The sequence below is a fragment of the Ictidomys tridecemlineatus genome, chromosome 10, assembly GCF_052094955.1.
Source record: "Ictidomys tridecemlineatus isolate mIctTri1 chromosome 10, mIctTri1.hap1, whole genome shotgun sequence".
NCBI classification, from domain to species: Eukaryota; Metazoa; Chordata; class Mammalia; order Rodentia; family Sciuridae; genus Ictidomys; species Ictidomys tridecemlineatus.
Window position 1 is genome coordinate 128,413,570 of NC_135486.1, and position 18,854 is coordinate 128,432,423.

Consider the following 18,854-nt stretch of genomic DNA (forward strand, 5'->3'; position numbering starts at 1 on the left):
GAGAGGGGAGCGAGAGCTGCAGTCTGATTAGAATTGTGCCCAGAGAGGCCAACGGCTTGCTTCACAAGCACAACCACAACAGGGTGCTCCCGAGCTCAGCAGGTGAACGTGAGGGGCCAGCAAGTCCCAGGAGTGACAGGTGGGGGGCCTAGACATGTTCTGGGGGCCTTCAGGAGGGGCCATGAGATCCCCAGGAACCGGTGCTGATGCTGATTCCTGTGACCTGCCACGTCTCTGTTCACCCACAGAGTCCTTTAAAATACGTCTCCTTATATTTACTATTGATTGCACAGAGGGATGGGTTTACTGAGGTATTGCCACACACACACAGAGGTGCATCTCTTCTTCTCCCTGCCCCCTCTCCCCCCCCCCGCCCAGTTCCTAGTAATCCTTCTTCTTCCTTCAGATCAACATTTTTTAATTTGTTATTTATTTTTCTTTTTCTTTTTTTTTTTTTTTTAAAGTTTCATCTATGAGGAAACATGCAGTATGGTTTCTTTCTTTTTCTTTCTTGTGTCTGGCTTATTTCACTTGGACAAAAGCAGGGATCTTTGTTCTAAGAAGAAGAGGTCCGGCTGGTTTGTACTCTGAAGGGGACAAAGGAGACTCATCCAAACCTGGCCTCGGTCTCCCTCTCCTGGTCCTCCATCTCCTTGGAGTGAAGCCCTGAGCAAGTTTCCGAAAGCCTCTCGGTCTCCGGTTTCTGTTTGCAAACCAGAGATCCCCACCTCCCGGGGTTGTCAGGATTAAATGGGAACATGTTTGTTGAACGCCCGGGACCTGGCATAGAGTAAGTGCAACGACATTCCCTAAGGAAGCTACGAGTCCTTCCTCCAGAATCAGGGCCAAGGATTAAAGAGAAAGAAATAGCCGTGGGTTGCCGGACTCCATATTGTGAGCTGGTGTCAGGGGCCAAAAGAAGCCACTCACATTAAGGAGGACACCTTCTTCCTGTGGCCAAGGACTTCAAGCAAAGAAGGATGTTTCAAAGTCCCTCCTTTGGTGAAAAAAAAAACCCCAAAGGAGCTAACAAACCATCCATGATTCCAAGGAAAAAAAGAGGCACGAGTTTCCCCTTACACAGCATGAGGCTCCTTGAACCGGCCCACTTGTTGGATGTGGTACATGAGGTCGCCCCCGTTCACGTACTCCATCACAAAATACAGGCGGTCCTGGAGAAAGAGAGAGAGCCAAGGGCGAAGTCAGCATCCTGTGGTTTCTTGGGTTCCAGAAGGAAACTCGCTGGAATTTAGGATCCCACCTCTCACCAACCCACCCCAGGACTCTGACACATGCTGCACGTCTCCCGGAGTATAAAACCTATGCTATTGGAAGTACGCAAGGGAGGCTAGGTGGAGCGGCAATCGTTCTGAAAATTAATAACTACGATTTTTTAAAGTTCCTTTGTGCTGGAAAATATAATTAGCCCACTAATCTTGTGGCTTAATTGATACGACTGTTTAGGATCAGGTTAATTATAACAAAAAAGCGGGAAACGTTATGGAAATAATAGTGTGGGTAGGAGGTAGCTGTGGAAGCCAGCCTCTGTTCATGTCCCCTGCTGCTCATGTCCTTGGATAGCACCTTCTTCCCTCAATGGGTAGGACTGGATCGTGTAACCAGTAGGGGGCACAATTTCAGGGACTAGATCATAAAAGACCTTAGAGCAGCCACATCATGTAGACACCCGATCAGCACTAAGGACAGGTCCCCGGGTAAGCGGTGGAGATCTCCTGCCAGCAGCCGGCACCAGCTCCCCCGTTGTGTGCGCGGACCACCTTGGAAGCAGACCCTCAGTTAAGCCTTCAGGGTGGGGGGGGGGGCTGTGGTCCCAGCTCCTGACCCACAGAAACCGTGCCACCATCCATGCTTCCTGATGTCTTCAGCCCGGGAGCTCTGACCCTAGACGATAGTCCAGGCAGTCACAGATAGCACAGTGGTTAGGAAAGCCCAGGCAGCACATGCATTTTCAAAGTCTGGGAAATAGTCGCTGAGAAAGACACATCCAGAGAGAGGTCAGGGAATTGGGGCCGGAAAAAGAAATGGGGAGCCCGTTCTGGGCTTCAAGTCAGGGGCTGTGTCCTCCTCCGCGGAAGGTGTGAGCCTGTTCCTGGTCCTGAGACTAGCGCACAGTAGGTGCACAGTGAGCGTGTGCAGGTTTCTGTAGTAAGGGGCTTTATTTGGGAATGCTGCTCTGCCTCCAGGTGGCTGGGTGGTGTCTGGGCCTCCTCTCTGGAAAGTGGGGGTCAGAGAACTCCAGCTAGGGTCAAATGAGTCGGGCAGAACCCCGCGATCCCCTGCTGTCTGTCTGTCTGTCCTTCCACCTGAGGGCGTTTCTGCTAAGCGGATGAATAGCCTCACGTCCTCCTAGAGACTTGCGCTGGGGTTCGGCATAAAGGTTCGCTCCTTCCTTTCGGTTTGCGATGGCGGGGTCTGCACCGACTATTTGTAGTGCTCATGTTCTCTCAGCCTAAAAAAAACACACTTCCTTAACCCACCCGATCTAAATTAGGTCTGCCTGTTACATTCCTGCACGAACCTCTGTGGGCTTTCCCCCCCCCCTCATCCCATCATAATTGGTAATTATATATTTAACCCAGTGGTTCTTTCTCTATTTATTCACTAATTAAATTTAAAATATTTATGAAGCCCTCCTGGGTACCGGGTTAGAGGTGCGGGGGGAATGAATCAGGGAACAAAGTCAACAACAACTCCTTGTCTTTATCTTTCTTCGACTAGGATAACATCGATAAAGAGCACATTAGACATGATATATAAATGATATAGAGTGGTTCAGGGAATTAAGTACTACAGAAAAAAAAATTTTCAAAAGATTGGGAATGCCAGATGGGATGAAGGATGGAGGAAAGACTTCCAGATTCCATCAAGGGCTCAGGATAAAACTTACTGAGAAGATATTTCAGCAAAGATTTGGAGGAGGTGATAGAAACAGCTACGCAGAAATCGAGAGCAAGAGCCTATCGGGGTGGTGGAAACAGCCGGTGCAAAGGCCCTGAGGCTAGCATGCACCTGATGGGCTTTAGGATCCATAGGGAACTGTGTGATTAGAGAAGAGAGGAGACAAGATGGGAAAGGAGGCCAGAGAGGCTACGAGGGACTCAGATCACGTAAGGCTTAAGGATCATAATGCAAGGTTTTGCTTTTTCACTCTCCAAAAAAAAAAAAAAATTGTCTAAAGTTCCACAAAGCCAGGGACATGTCAAATTTATTCATCACTGTGTACCAAGTAGCCAGCACGACACCTGGCCAAAGCAAGCCATCAGTGTACATGACCTGGGCAAATGAACAGAAGCTAGTGGGCCTCTAAATGGAAGGCCCGCCGTCTGGCGCCAGTTTCTAGTGGGGCGGGCTTGGGAAGATCCGTTTCTTTCCCTGAGCTTTGATCACTTCACTTGTAAGAAGAGGATGATATCAGCACCCATCTCCAACAGAGTCAGTGAGGGGCTCAGATCAAGCATGCCCCCACCCCGCCCCCGGCTGCAAACTATCAATGAGACACAGATAGGATGCCCGAGTTATCGACGCCCAGATCAGTGCTGAGCAAACTCCAGTTGTACTACACCTTCGCTGATCATTAGACCCACTTGGCGGGGTCATTGAGAAAGAAAGAAAAAAAGAAAGAAGGAGGAAGGAAGGAAAGAAAGAAAATGGAATAGAAATGACCTGCGTCTCCTGCACCCTGAAGAATCCTTTTGTGAAAGGCGGGTTTGGGTGGACTGATGGGTGGGTGTGGCTGGGTCAGGATGTGGAAGGTGGTTTGCTATCAAAACGGCAAAGCTCTTGTGAGGAGCTATGAAACCTCAAGAGCTGGGGGGGGGGAGGAAGTGGGGTGTAGGGCAAAGATTCCACCCTGGAAATCGCTACGGGGTCTGAAGCCCCAAGCCTCTGCTAACTAACGGTGCACCCCGCCTGCTCCCTCCTCACCTGGAAACGCCACCTTCTTCCCCTGCCCCAGAGCGAAATAAATAACATGGCATTTGGAAAGTGTCCAGCACGATGTTGGCCATATAATAAATGTTCCATCTACCACTTAAAATAATCTTTGAGGTGCACAGAGCTCTATTTTATAGACTCGTAAGCCAGCGTATGAGCAGTTTGTCAAATGCGTGTGGAGTGCCTGATTATAATGACCACATGGTGAAATATATCTACCATCTTGAGGGCACGCCCTAGGTGACTAGGTGCTTCGTATATTTTTGTCTCACTCATTTCTAAACAACCCAATGTGACCTGTATTCTCCCTATTTTAAGAGATGGGAACGCCTGTCATCCCAGTGGGCGGCTCGGGAGGCTGAGGCAGGAGGATCACGAATTCAAAGCCAGCCTCAGCCAAAGCGAGGCCCTAAGCAACTCAGCGAGACTCTGTCTCTAGATAAAATACAGAATAGGGCTGGGATGGGGCTCCGTGGTTGAGTGCCCCTGAGTTCCATCCCTGGAACCCTCCTCATCCCTCCCCTCCAAAAAGGAGATGGAATTTGAAACTCAGAAGGGGTAAGGGGCTTACCGGAGGTCGCTTATCTGGTAAATTGCACAGCCAGGATTTGAACCCGTGCAGTTTGGATTCAGAGTCTCCACTCACCACCTCTCCCCGGGCTTCCCCGCGGTGAGGTTCTGAGGTAGCCGTGGGATGGATGGATGCGTGGATGAGGACTCCCTTCTAAGAGCTCTCCGTGCAGAAGGGGAGAGCAGGGGAAGAAGGTGGCGTTTCCAGGTGAGGAGGGAGCAGGCAGGGTGCACAGTTAGTTAGCAGAGGCTTGGGGCTTCAGACCCCAAAGCTATTTCCAGGGTGGAATCTTTGCCCTACACCCCACTTCCCCCCCCCCCAGCTCTTGGGGTTTCATAGCTCCTCACAAGAGCTTCACCATTTTGATAGCAAACCACCTTCCACATCCTGACCCAGCCACACCCACCCATCAGACCACCCGAACCCGCCTTTCACAAAAGAATTCCCCGTGGTGCAGGAGACGCAGATAACTTCTATTTCAAATTTGTGTTTGCTTTTTTTTAAAAAAAAATTAAATTTATTTATGTATGTATTTTCATCAGGTCTATATGACAGCAGAATGTCACGCTAAGCCACATTAGCCAATCCCCCCCAAAACAAAGGCCGGACAGGAGTCCTCTCTTGTGGTCAGTGGAGGCTGACCCATAATGCAGAAGGGGTTGTGCGTGGGGAAGATTGTGTCTGCTTTTGAACCCGGGACCCCCTGCATGCCAGGTGAGAGCTCTCCCACCCACCGTCGCCATCACTCCTATTCCACACATCGAGACAGAGCTGACAGGTGACGAGGACGAGCCCTGAGCTAACTGGTTTTTTTCAAATGATTTTTTTTCCCTCTCTCTCTCTCTCTCTCTCTCTCACAGTACAACTTCACCCTCTCCACATCCCTCATGAGAGGTAGAGACGGAGGTGGAATAATCGCTCCTGTTCTCAGAGTCCAGAGCATATGAAATTTGCAAAAAGGTCACAGACAAGTTGGTGGCAGAATGCAGACAGGGAAGCCAGAACTGCCGACACCCAGCCCCTGGTTCTGTGGTCGGGGAGGTGGGGGGTGCTGATAGAAAACAAGCCTAAAAATAGCGCCTGTCTTTGGTGCACATTGAAGAGAACCACAACACTTGCTTTTAAAAATTATTTTTAAAACTAGCAGATGGCATCGGCCACAGAGAGAGAGAGAGAGAGAGAGAGAGAGAGAGAGAGAGAAGAGGGAGGGAGAGGTTTGACTTGCTTGATTTCTGCTTGGATTAACTCAACTTGCCCCCTGAAACTCACTGGTTGGGATGCCAACATGGGGGTTAGCGTGGGTAGGGTCAGTTTGGACCACTGGTGCGCAGATCCTGAGGCCAGCAGCTCTGACCTGCACCCAGGCGGGGCTTTGGCCCTCGGGCGCTTCTGGCTGGCACCTCAGCGCCCTTTCATTTCTGAACCAACATTTAATGATGCCCACTCTCTGCCAGGCACCGGTCCACTGCCAGAGATGCCACTGTGAATAATCCATGGTGCCCAGTGGTGAGGATTCCCCCAGAGGAGCGGGGGAGACCAGAAACGTTCCCAAATGGCAGTGTTTCCCAAAATGGCACAGGAGACAATTTTAGGTACCGATGGACGCCGTCCGATTTTTCACCTTGGGAATCTGGGTGTTTTCACGGGTCGCGTGAGAAATACGACTGAGCAGGCTGAGCCCCTGGCGGCATGGCGTTCCAGAAGAGGAGGAACCAGGGTCGGGTGGACCAGGCGGAGTGTGTGAGAGATGAGAAGGTGAGGGATCGGGCCAAGGTGCGGTGGCCCACTCCTGCCATCCCAGCCACTCTGGAGGCCGAGGCAGGAGGATCGTGAGTTCAAAGGCGGCCTCAGCATCTGAGCGAGGCCCTAAACAACTCAGTGAGACCCTGTGTCTTATAAAATATTTAAGAAGGTCTGGGGATGTGGCTCAGTGGCTAAGTGTCCCTAGGTTCCATCCCTGGGAGAGAGAGAGAGAGAGAGAGAGAGAGAGAGAGAGAGAGAGAGAGAGAGAGAGGGAGGGAGGACAGAGAGAGAGGGAGGGAGGACAGAGAGAGAGAATGAGAGATAAAGGAGAAATGGGAATTTCAGTCATCTCCCAACTGATGTACCTAGGGCCCATCTCCAGGAGAGAGGTGGGTTCTAGAAGTTCACGGAGCACTTATGTTTGCAAGTCATGGTTCTTTGGTGTTAAAGGGAAACAGGATGAATAAGAGACACACCCCACCTTCGGGGCGTTTACAATCTTGGGTGAAACAAACGTATAAGGAATGGGAACCAGGACCCAGAGGAGCCCGTGATAAAAGCAATTGCACAAGAGACACCAGCAGGGAACCACGGGGCTGGTGAGCACGTGGCCTCTCCCCACTGCCTCCAAGGCCTCCGCCATCTCCTGGTTGGCTTTGTTTTCCACTCGTCCTGGAAAATCACTGCAGGGCCTCAGAGGATCTTTCTCACCATCACACCCCGTGGTTCTGGATGAGGTTCTTTTTTTTCACTGGATTCAACCATGTTAAAAATCAAAAAGCAACCAATACGGAAAGCGGTATGGAGATTCCTTAGAAAACTGGGAACGGAACCACCGTTGGACCCAGCTATCCCTCTCCTCGGACTATACCCAAAGGACTTAAAAACAGCATTCTACAGGGACACAGCCACGTTCATGTTGATGGCAGCACAATTCACCATAGCTCAACTGTGGAGCCAACCTAGATGCCCTTCAGTGGAAGAATAAATAGGGGAAAATTATATATATATATATGCACAGTGGAATATTACTCAGCATCCAAAGAGAATAAAATCATGGCATTTGCAGGTGAACGGATGGAGCTGGAGAATATCATGCTCAGCAAAGTACGCCAATCCCCAAAACCAAAGGCTGAATTTATTTTTCTGATAGGAGGAGGCTGATCCATAATGGGGATGGGGTGGGGAGCATGGGTGGGGGAGATGGGGGAACTTTAGAAAAAGCAAAGTGGAGGGAGAGAATAGGAGCATAGGAAAGAAGGTGGAATGAGACAGACATCATTACCCCAAGTACCTGTACGAAGACACGAATATGGGACTCCACTTTGTGTACAACCAGAGACATGAAAAATTGTGCTCTAGATGTGTACTATGAGTGGAATCGCATTCTGCTGTCATGTGCAACAAATGAGAATAAATAAAATAAAAAATGAAGAACCAAGAAGCAAGGGTTGAATATTAACTTGAGGTCCGGCTTGGCTCCCTCCCATGCGTTTGGTTTTCTAAAGGAGACTTGACCCAGCTCGGGGCTTCCTCCCCAGTCCTGACTTATATTTCTCTCCTCTCCCTCTCTGCCGAGCTCTGGTCGGCTCCAGCTGGCTCCAGGATGTATCTACGTGGGTGTTCCTGTGTCATCTCCAATGAAAAGCTCAGAAAGGCACACTCACGGGCTTTCTCTTTAAACTAGCCAGTCTGCTCAGCCTTAAAGGGCTTCCTCCTTCAAAACTGCTTTTATGTCCCTGGGATTCTTCCCTATGCGCTTACCCTTCTTGTCCCCTAAGCTCGAAGCGACTTCAATGCATTTAAAGTCCCTCTTTCTTCTTTATCTCTAATAGCCCATCAGTAAATGAACAAAATTCAAATGTCTGGCTACCGCCGCATCGTGCCAAAGAGACAGAATCTCCCTAAACTGGGAACCGGAGCGGGAGGTTTGGTTTCAAATGATGGGACATCATGTGCAGAGGTCATCTGAAGCCCCCAGAGGGGGTAAGGAACGTTGGCCCCAAGACAGCTTCAAGTGGAGTGTGACACAATGCCCACGTGACACAATGCCAAGCTATACCTGCCACTTTTAATAAGATACCACGGGCAGGGAACAGGAACCACGTGGGAACCCTGTGCACCACACACTAAGGTAAGTGGCAGTGAGATGTCTAGTTAATGATGGTGAGTGATGTACCAAGCTGGGCAGTGAACTCATCCAGTCTTCAGGTTGCTCCCTTTATTGCGGAAAGCCATCTAGTTTTCTCCAGAGAAATGGTGTCATGCTGTAGATAAGAGTCCTGGCTCTGGCATCAGGGAGTCCCGAGTTCGAGTCACTTGCTCTGAAGCCTCGGATTGGTTATGTAAACTCTCCCTGCCTTCCTAAAGCAGGTAGGCTAATAACAGCTTCTCCTCCACCTGGGGTGTTTCCAAGATCTATCTAGCCAATGATGCGCGTCAAGTTCGTGCAAATTCCCGGAGCTTTGCTGAAGTCAGTGTGTGGCCAAGGACCCAGATTCAGACCGAACCTTCCTTTCGCTGTATTTTATAGCCGTAGAAGCATTGGTAGAATCAAGCAATCCATGCCCGCCTTTCCACATGGAGACCAAAGTTCTCAAGGGCTAGAATGACCTCTCTTCTTCCTTGAACTTCTTGCCAACCTTTGATCATTAAATAAATATGCAAAGCAGAGGGAACCAAGGTGTATCTATTCCTACCTGCCCCTGCCGTCTAGGCCCGGGGTGCATTCCTGGTTTCTTTCCTGTGCTTAAGATCCTTGAGTGGTTTAAGCTGACTAAAGCCCCCAAGATCTGCCAAGTTCTTCCCAGTTTCCCCTCCTTAAAGGCCCTGAAATGCCCCATTTGTACCCCTACGCTCTGTCCAACTTCAACCCTGTTCATCCCCTTGGATTCAAGAGGGTTAGCCAGGCACGGGGGGGGGGGGGGGGCGGGGTGCATATCTGTAATCCCAGTGACTCAGTGGGCTGGGACGGGAGATCACAAGTTCAAGACCCGTCTCAGCAACTTTGTGAGGCCTTAAGCAACTCAGCAACACCCTGTCTCAAATTTTAAAAAAATAAGATAAAATAAAATAAAAAGGGCTGGGGATGTGGCTCAGTGGTCAAGCACCCCTGGATTCAATCCCTAGTACAAAAATTTAAAAAAGAGAGAGAGAGAGGCGGTACCCCCTGTTGACACGAGCACCAAGCATTCCTTTTACAAGGTTCCTACTGAGATAGCCGGAGCCAGCCAATCGGCAGCAGATTGGGCCATGAAAAAAACACCTGACCCAGGGGGAACCCATCCCATGCTCCTCCTATGAGTGTGAGCTGAAACTCAGGGGGTTTGGCGGAGAAGAAGAGGCTCGGGAGGTCGTGCTAAGCAGTGAACAGCAAAGAAGAAAGCAAGCCAGAAGAAAGAACCGTAAATCTGTGCTGCTAGACCGCCTTAGAGTTACAAGTTCTAATTCTCCTGGGCTCAGGCACACTTTGGCCTGTGAGTTGCTTTTTCTCTTTTTATTTTATTTATTTGGCATGAGCTAGTTTGGTGTGTGTGTGGGGGTGCTCTTGGGGTTCAAGGGACACGCCAGCAGGGGCCCATTCTACCCGTGGACCTCCTCCTCCTCCCTTTCCCTGTCCTCTCCCGCATTCTGGGTGGATGCTTCTCCCAGCATGCCTTGCAGCTGAGTTATGGCTGGGCCCGTGGCAGCAGCAAAATATGGGGAGGAAGTAACTTCTGTCCTTCAATGACTCATAAAATCTAATTCTATTTAAAAAAAAAAAAGAGGTGCATATGTTCAATTGAAAAGAAAACAGTTAAAATAGATGTTTTGCTGAAGAAACTTAACTGCCTGTGCCTACTGGCAGTTGGGAAATTGCATGAATGTGCCTGGTTGACATTGTCCCTGAGGGAAAAAAAAACTGCAGAAAAATTGCAGGGAACAACATTTTTTTTTTTTTTGGTGCCTGTACAGCAGAGTGCCCCCAGCCCAAGTCTAATAATGGAAGCAACCTCCATTTAATGGTTATTATATGTTATCCACGGTGTCTTTGAGTCCTTACTTATTATGCTCACTTTAAAGATGATGAAACTAATATTTGCAACTGTTTAGTGGCTTTTTAAAGGTCTTGCAGCCGGTAATCACGGACCAGCTTCATCTAACTAAGAGTACTTATTTACCCTGTGTGCTTCCAAGGCCACTTGCCTAAGCCTATTTGGCTAAAAATCAGGTAATCAACAATTCTCTAAAAAATCCAACTCCCTTCTGAAGTCTCTTGCACATACTTAGGTATTAACTTTGCCAGCTTCTGGCACATTAAAAAAATTTCTTAAGTGCTTTATTATAGAGTCAGGTGCGGTGGCACACACCTGTAATCTCAGCAGCTCGGGAGGCTGAGGCAGGAGGATCTCGAGTTCAAAGCCAGCCTCAGCAATGGTGAGGTGCTAAGTAACTCAGTGAGACCCTGTCTCTAAATAAAATACAAAATAGGGCTGGGGATGGGGCTCAGTGGTTCAATCCCCAGTACCAAAAAAAAAAAGAAAAAGAAAAAAAATGTTCTTTATTATAGAAACTTTTGAAATAATTTAAATTCACAGAGAAAACAATCACCCACAAACCCCTCTCTAAATCAAATCAATATTTTGGTTTACACAGGCTCCCTTCTGGTTCTTTCCCATGTGCATATTCAATCTGAACACATTTGGAATAATATATTAAATCCCGTGCAATCGACTCCATTTTTTCTATTAATACTCTCCCATGTCCGTTTCGGCAAGACCTTTCTCAGTCCCACATAAGGACATTTCTGACGTAACACTGTTCTTCTAAGCAACTTTTTAAATCACTCAATTCATATCATTTTAAGAATGGCAAAAAAAAAAAAATCCGCTTCGTGCATTGCTGGATGTCTCTCTTTTATCTATTTTAATCTTCAGATTTCTAAGTCTCCAGCGAAAATTAAAAAAAAAAAACATATCAAACTTGCAGCATGTCTACTAGATTTGTCATTCTCTTAGAGGTAGCTGATTCATATAGGAATTCTGGGTCACAGAATACAAAACGACAGTCGCTCTGGCTACACAGGCCTTGGCTCACGCTCTTCAAACGCACAGAGCCTGCTCCTGCCTCGGGCCTTCACATTCACGCCTCCTGCTGCTGGGACTGTTCTGCCCCAGAGAGCCTCCCCGTGCCTGGCTGTGGTCTCTGCTCAAATGCCATCTCTAACAGCGAGGCCCTCCTTGATGATCCTATCAAAACCAGCACCTGAGCCCAGCCACCGCTGTCCCCTTCACTTCCTGTTGCTGCGGTGGTTTCTCTGTCTCCCCCACTGGAAGGTAAATTCCAAGGGAACAGGGACTTTTATCTCTGTTGTCCCTGTCGTGCCCCTGATGGTGATACAGCTGGGGCCTGACATATTTAGTTCAACAATTAAACATGCATTGAAATGATCAATCAGCATCAGCTCTGCAGCAGGTGGGCCACGGGGCCACGTTCGTGGGCCTTCCTGCTTCCTGGGAGCCACAGGAACAATGGTTTGCCATACGAGTCTGCAGCACCCCCGGAGCTCAAAATCACTCCCAGGGAGAAAACTCTCACCTGATTCTTGCAATTTCCCAGTAGGATGTGGGATCAGGGAGCGACAGCTTCCTAAGGGCCATTAGGAAGCTGGCTCAAGTTCTGGGCTCCCACTTACCCAACACTAAAAGCTGAGCCACTTTGGTTGGTTTTCCTTTGGACGGAAATGTGGACGGTCATGCAGAACGTCCTTGCAAAGATCAGATGTGATCATGAAAGAGGAAAGATTTTGTGAGACTGCAGAGGGCAGATACCTCACAGGAAGGGCAGCAGAGGCTTCCGGATTGGGTCCTGGAGTCTTGCTGCACCGCTGACCGACTGTTGGACAGTGCCTAAGTGACTTAATTTCTCTGACTGTCAGCATTCCTATCTGTGAGTCGGGGTTAGTAAGGGGACCTCTCCAAGAGAGACGCTGGGAGAGAGAAATGTGATCCTACAGAGAGGTTCAGCATGGCGTGCCACACACACTGGAGAGCTCACATCGCTGTTTGCTGCTGCTTTGGGTCTAGTTTGTAGCATTGTCACTATTAAGCATTGTCACTTGGCGGTGATGCAACCTGCTATGCTCACCGAAGCAAAGCGTGGGTGCTGAGTACAATGGGCTGGTGAGCCAGGGCTGGGCACCCCTGAGCCTTTTATATGCAAAACTGGATCCTAGTTAATCCCTTCTACTTCAAGATTCCCGGGTGGCTGGAAGGAAACATTTTTTTTTTTTTAAGACCTACACATGATAGATGCTCAACACGGAAAGTCAGTTCTACTCCGGAGATGGAAAAACCAAGGTGCAGAGGCACAGTGCGACTTCACTGAGCAGGTGAGAGGCAAGCAAGTCTCGGTTAGAGCTCAGGGTGGGGCCCGGAGGCAAGCAATCTGTTGGGGAAGCCACCCCAGGTGTGTCAGGTACAGTAGGAGCCAGGTGACCTACACTTACATGACTTCATCGTGTGACAGTTTAGAGCAAGGCCCCTTAGGCCAGACTGCCTGGGTTCAAATCTCGCCCCCCCCCATGAACTACTTACTACCTGAGTGACCTCAGGACCTTGTTCTACGAAATGCAGATGATAACAGAATCCATCTGAGAGCTGACGAGTGGCTCAGCCCTATGCCTCACATATAGAGTAGGCACTATGATAAGTCCTTGAAAATGAAAGTAATGTATGCAAAATTAAAATACATGTGCTCAGCTAAAAAAAAAAAGTGAGAAAAAATAATTTAATTTGGGGTATTTCGCTCGGTGAGCATATGTGCAGAATTCAGGTGAGGTGGACATGGAGAGGGTACCCGTCCTTCCCTCAGCCAGGCTCCCTCAGCTTCTGGGGCTACTTGCTACTGGCCATTGGTGACATTCCTTGCGAAGGAGTCCGGCCCCACACAATTCCCATGAAAACCCAGGCCTACCCCGTCAACGCCAAAAAGCAGCAGCAGGCTCCAAGAAAGACCTTCGGGACACTCTCTGTGACCGTTTTCCAGACAGTCAGTTACAAAGGAAGAGGCTGTGTTCGAGTGGACATTAAGTCACAAACGACTGATTCCTTCCCCTCTCCGCCCAGCCAAGGGAAGTCGAAAGCCGCATCTCCAAGTTCTCTTGGCCTCTCCTCTGAGAAGGTCTCCTTCTTACCCCATTTACCAGGTCGGGACTGTCCGTCATCTGCTGAGTGATGTCCAAGTCAATTTGGGGACCACCCACGGAAAAGAGACGGAGCAGGGAGAGAGTCCCGAGGTCTCCATCCCAGGGGCTCTAGTCCTGCTGATTACCACCTGAACATCTGCAGGCCTTCTTTCTCCAAGGGAAAGCTGGGGATGAGGACTAGAGCCAGGGGACCTTTCTCCCTTGGTATTTGACAAGACATTCACTGAAGGTTTTTGCTTACAGGGACTCCCCCCCACCTCTTTTACTCAAAAAATTTATTTTAGAAGCAGACTTTCGTTCCCCCTTGGAGCACAATAGTGAACCAGCTCCTTATCTTGAAAACTGTTCAACCAAGGGAAAGGGTGAAGCAGGGGCCCTTCCTGTGTGAACAGGGCCTCCCGGGAATCAGCAGCGAGGGGGAGCCTCTCTTTATAAAAAGCATCCCAATTAGTCAATAAAAGAAAGGGTAGAATCAGGGGATCGCCACCTCGCAGACCTGATGAATGAGTGGACCTGGGTACTGAGGGCCAGCGGCTGGCCGGCCGAGTCACCAGCCCCAGCTGCCTCTCTGCAGGAAACTCAAAGCACCGACCAAGCACGCAAAGGTGTTTCAAGACCAAAACCCAGAGGGTGAAATGCTACCTCGAACCAGCAGGACCTTCCGCAGATCAAAGAACAGAAGGGACTGGGGGGAATCACTAGGTGAGAGATTTAGATTAGAGGCACGATGCAAAAGCATCCCGCCTCGCAGGGCGCGAGGGCTCTGAAGTCAGCCGAGGTGGAGAACAGGAGAGAGTCGGGATTCATCTCGAAGGACCCTTAGAGCATCTCGGGGTCACAGGCCACTGGCCTTGAGCAGCCGTGGCTGTAAGGATGAACTTCCCATTTCCTCGCACCGGGGCTCTGGGCGCTTCTTGCTTGGCCGCGAGACCACAGTCGGATGGGAAGCGAGACCGGGTGAGGATCCGGGGTGGGGTTGGAATGGCAGGGCCTGGCGGGGGCTGTGGGGGTGTCTCCGTGACTCGGCAGCCACGGCTGTGATCTCATGGCCTGTGCCTGGGACACTGTGTCCAGTCCCTCCATTGTCCCCTGTGCTTTGTGGTCTCAGGCAAGCCCCCCACCATGCAAAGGTCCCAGGCAACCCTCTGAGATGCTCTTGTGCATGCATCCAAAGGGTCTGGAGGGCCCAAGGCAGCATCTAGAGGTGTGTGTGGGCCTTGTCCCCGTCCTCGAGTCACCCCGTGCTGTTAGGAAAAGGCCCTGCTCTGTCGGTCATGAAACCAGTTGCCCGCGTGCCTTCATCTGGCCTGGACGGGGCCCCAGGACACGTTACCATGGTCTGGAAGCAGGAGTGGAGCTGGGTCAGGAAGGGCGGCTTCCCGGGCAGGGCCAGCACCCGCTTCTCCACCATGGTGCACTCCACGTCGTCATCTTGGATCACCACGTCCTTCTTGAGGATCTTGACAGCGTACAGCTCGTCTGTGCCCTTCCGCTCCGACAGCATGACCTGCGGGGAGAGCCAGCACATCAGGGCGGTGAGGAGGGGACCCCGCGACACCTGGGGGCGCTGGCGTCCATCCACATCCTCTCCCAGCTTTCCCCGGGGGCCCTCTGTGGGCGAGGGACGGTGGGTGACCCTTCCCACCCACCTCGATGGCTGGACCAAACCCACAAGGATGGTTCCAGGAGCCACGGGATCTGCATCAGCGACCAGCCAACACCAACCGAGGAAGAGCCCAAGAGCCCACAACGGTACCTGGCACATGGTAGCTGCTCAATAAATACTTACTGAATGAGAGAACGAGTGGATGCCTGATAAAACTGAACTCGGGACACGGGTCCCCTTATTTATCCAACGGCACCACGTTCTTTAGGAGCCTGCTAAGCACTGGGGAGGTAGCAAGAAACAAGCCTCCATGTTCCCCAACCCTGAGCCCCAGATAGGAAGGAACTCTTTGAACCATGAATCACAGGGATGATCAGGTGATATTTCCACGCACCACGGTCACCATGAGGGCTGTGGCTCATAGACACGATTTTGTTTTCATTGGCTGTGTCCATGCCCACGGGGACAATGAGCACCGGGTGGTATTCTCGAGAGGCTACTTTGGAAGCTCAGGGCAGGACCCTGTTTCGGAGAGGACTAATCTGGCCTGGGAGCTTCTGGGAAGGCTTCCTGGAGGAAGGAACAATCCAGTCGAAGTACTTCCAACATGCCCCGCGTCAGATATGTAGTACACGATATTAATTCCCGCCGCGTCCTTGGGCTTTATCAATACCCGAGACGACGACTGGGTTTCATTTGTCACGTATCATCTGCTCTGCCCAAGGCTCTAGGAAGTCGGAGCCGTTAGGAATGAGTCTCATTTTACAGACTCTGAGGCATCGTCGAGCAGGTCACCTGCCGCACCACGATTCAGAGAGGCACAGGGCCAGGATCTGAACCCAGGACTGTCTGACTGTGTTTCCTGAGTTGCAAAAAGAGCCCTCCGGGAGGTCAGGAGGTTAAGGAAAGACAGTGCTCATGCCTGAGCTGGAGGACCCCAGGAGGCGACAGGGCCCTGGGGCCAGAGAGACAGAGACTCGCAGAAGGAGACGAGAGGAGAGGGCAGCCGCTCTGCCCAGCCTGGCCACCGCGCTCCGCGGCCGTCCTGAAGGTGAAGTCAGAGCTCGTGTGCCCAGAGCCTCGGTCTCAGCCTCCGTCTCAGCCTCTGTCTCCCCAGCAGCACGAGAAAATGTAAACTCTGCCCGGCTGATGGGCGTCGGCTGCCAGGCCTCCATTCCATCCTCAGGACAGACCAGGGGCTCCGGGGACCAGGCAGGGAGTCACAGTGTCGGATTGTGATTCCCTGCTCCTCCCTTCTCTCCCTGGTACCCAAGGGCTGTTGTCACCAAAGCAGGAACAACAGGAGGAAGCCACTGACCCGAGATGTAAAGAATCCGATGCAGATGGAGGATTTTCTGCTGCCTGATAGCAAAGAAGATGGGGGCTGTCCCATGGGCAGGGACGAGGCAGGGGGTGACGTGGCCAGAATGCGAATGAGCCCAGGGACAGACACTGGAGATGGGGGGTGAAGAGCCTTCTGTTGAGGGGGACCCTGGAGGACCCTGGTCGGGGGCTTGGGGCTCGGTGCTGAGCCGACTCAGTGCAGATATCCCCCGGGACCCACCACCACCCTGAACCCCCTGCTCCTCCACCAGGCTCAGAGGACAGGGGTCCTGGGGACTGTGCAGTCACGACAGACCATCGTCACCTTCTGCATGGAAGGGAGATGGGACAGAACGGCTGAGAATGTCCCCCTGCCCCCAGGGACCAGGGGAGACTTCCTACTTGTGTTTCATCATGCCCATCCTGCAGGCAAACAGACGGGGTCTCCGGGAGATTTAAGCCACTTCAGCCAACATCAGGACCCAGACTGGGCCGTGCTCGGTGTCCTCCGGGCCCCCGAGGCCAAACCACGCCTGGACCACGGCTTGTTCTTGGCTTTTCTTTGGACATTCATTTCCCACGGCCTGCCACACCTCCTCTATGCTCTTCCTCTGAGCAGAAAATCCGAGATTCAGCTCCAACGTTTCCTCCTTCCATAACCTTGATGATCCGCGGAGACCCAATCAGCCACTCCCACCCCAGGCCTCGGGATGGCTTCCTGTCTGTGTGGCTGGTTTTAGCACAGACTTTTTCCCAGCATCAATCATTCCTGAGCTTTTTTTATTTATTTTTTTAACATTTTCTCCACCCCCTAAACTATTGCTTAGCATTAAAAAAAAGAAATCAGACTGCATGCGTGGCCCATGCTGGACACTCCATTCACGTTGACACAGGAGAGGAACAATGCCGAAGACCACATCTTCACATGTTCCTCTGAGTGGAAATCGCCTTTTATTAATCGTCTCGCACGGTCTTTCGAGAGCTCCCAGAAACTGGAACACCAACACAGAGGGCGTGGGCTGGCTGCTCAGCTGTCCCGCCATCTCCAGGGCCAGGATTCCAAACAGACTGGGAGGATGTGTTGAAGCCGATGTTCTTATCAAATTCCCAGCCACATCTGTTCCCCAAGAGAGAGACGTGATAAATACCAGAACCCGAGCGACGGCAGATAAAACAGAGGAAAGGTAGCCCAGGGAGTCCTGGCTGGAAAGACGTTGGTGGTGATGAACTTGGCCAGCGAATCCCCCCACCGTGGCGAAGGGCGTGCCTGGAATCCTTTGTCCCTGACTGTGGTCCGGAGGGGGGAGTGCCCCCCAGTGGTTAGGGCATGGACTTGGGTGGGTGTTCGAGGTGGGTCCCCAGTTCTCCCACAGCCTCAGCGGTTGAACCCGGGGCGGTCCCCTTAATTCTTGTGAGCCTCCGTTTCCTCATCTGTAAAAATGGGGGATGGCAACCAGACGTGGCTCTGGGTGGTGCCCAGGGAGCTCTGGGGGATCACGTGTGCAGACCACGGCCCTGCGCTCAGCCTGGCAGGATGGACCCCTCACACGGGGGGTCGGACTCGTGTCCTAGAGTGGTCCTGACAAGGAAGAAGAACCCGGGTGGCTTCACCCACTCAGGGTTCCCAAGATCAGGCCCCAAATCCAGGTGTTGGCTGGTTCCTTCTGCAGACGTGGAGGGAGACTGGGTCCCATGGGTCCTGGCTTCCGGTGGCTAATAGATACGTCACTTCAGTTTCTGCCTCTGTCTCCACATGGTATTTCCCCTCTGTGTCTGTGTCCAAATGTCCCTCTTCTTGTAAGGACACCAGCCATTGGAGTAGGGCCCACTCTGATCCAGTATGACCTCATCCTAATTCCATCTGCAAACACCTTTTGTCCAAGGATGGTCACATTCACAGAGATCAATGGTCAGGACTTGAACATGCATCTTATTTTTGGAGGTGGGGGGGGGGACACAATTCTACTCCACCCACAGTGATTAACCTCAGAATCATCTTTCCAGAGAAGGAGCAAGAGGGGACCCTCGAACAAAGCACAAATGTCCAGTTTTCAACTGGCCGAGGACTTTTGTCCTAAGGGAACTGGGGGGGTCCCTATTTGCTCACTAGAGTAACCAGGCAGAGACCGTGAAGGGCAAACGCTCTGCTCCCCACATCACCCCAACATTCACAGACACTCGATCAAAAAGTCCCAGGTCCTGCTGAGTTACTCTCACTGCCTCTCTTACACTTCTCTGCTAACGCATTAGGTGTTACTAGCTCTATATTCGAAATATATATATATATATATATATATATATATATATATATATGCCCAATCCAAACTCCCAGCTAATCAGAGCCACAAGGATCCTCAGCCTGGTTTCCTGCAACTGCCTCTAATTGCTTCTCTGCAGTCAGCCTGCATGATCATTCTACCCTGCACACAGAGTAGAAGGATGCTGCTTTCAAAACTCCGATGATTTTACTT

General features: G+C 51.0%; 1 protein-coding gene across 3 annotated transcripts in view; it reads right to left on the reverse strand.

The window, feature by feature from the left end:
* The window catches only part of Prkcb (protein kinase C beta), a 306,972-nt gene that overhangs the window by 63,137 nt on the left and 224,981 nt on the right, over positions 1-18,854 (reverse strand). For all 3 annotated transcript variants that reach the window (XM_078024201.1, XM_021725544.3, XM_078024200.1), the window contains exons 10-11: positions 14,788-14,961; positions 1,081-1,172 (exon numbers count right to left, since the gene is read on the reverse strand). In XM_078024201.1, coding sequence (XP_077880327.1) covers positions 1,081-1,172; positions 14,788-14,961 — 266 coding nt within the window. The remainder of the gene's footprint in view (positions 1-1,080; positions 1,173-14,787; positions 14,962-18,854) is intronic.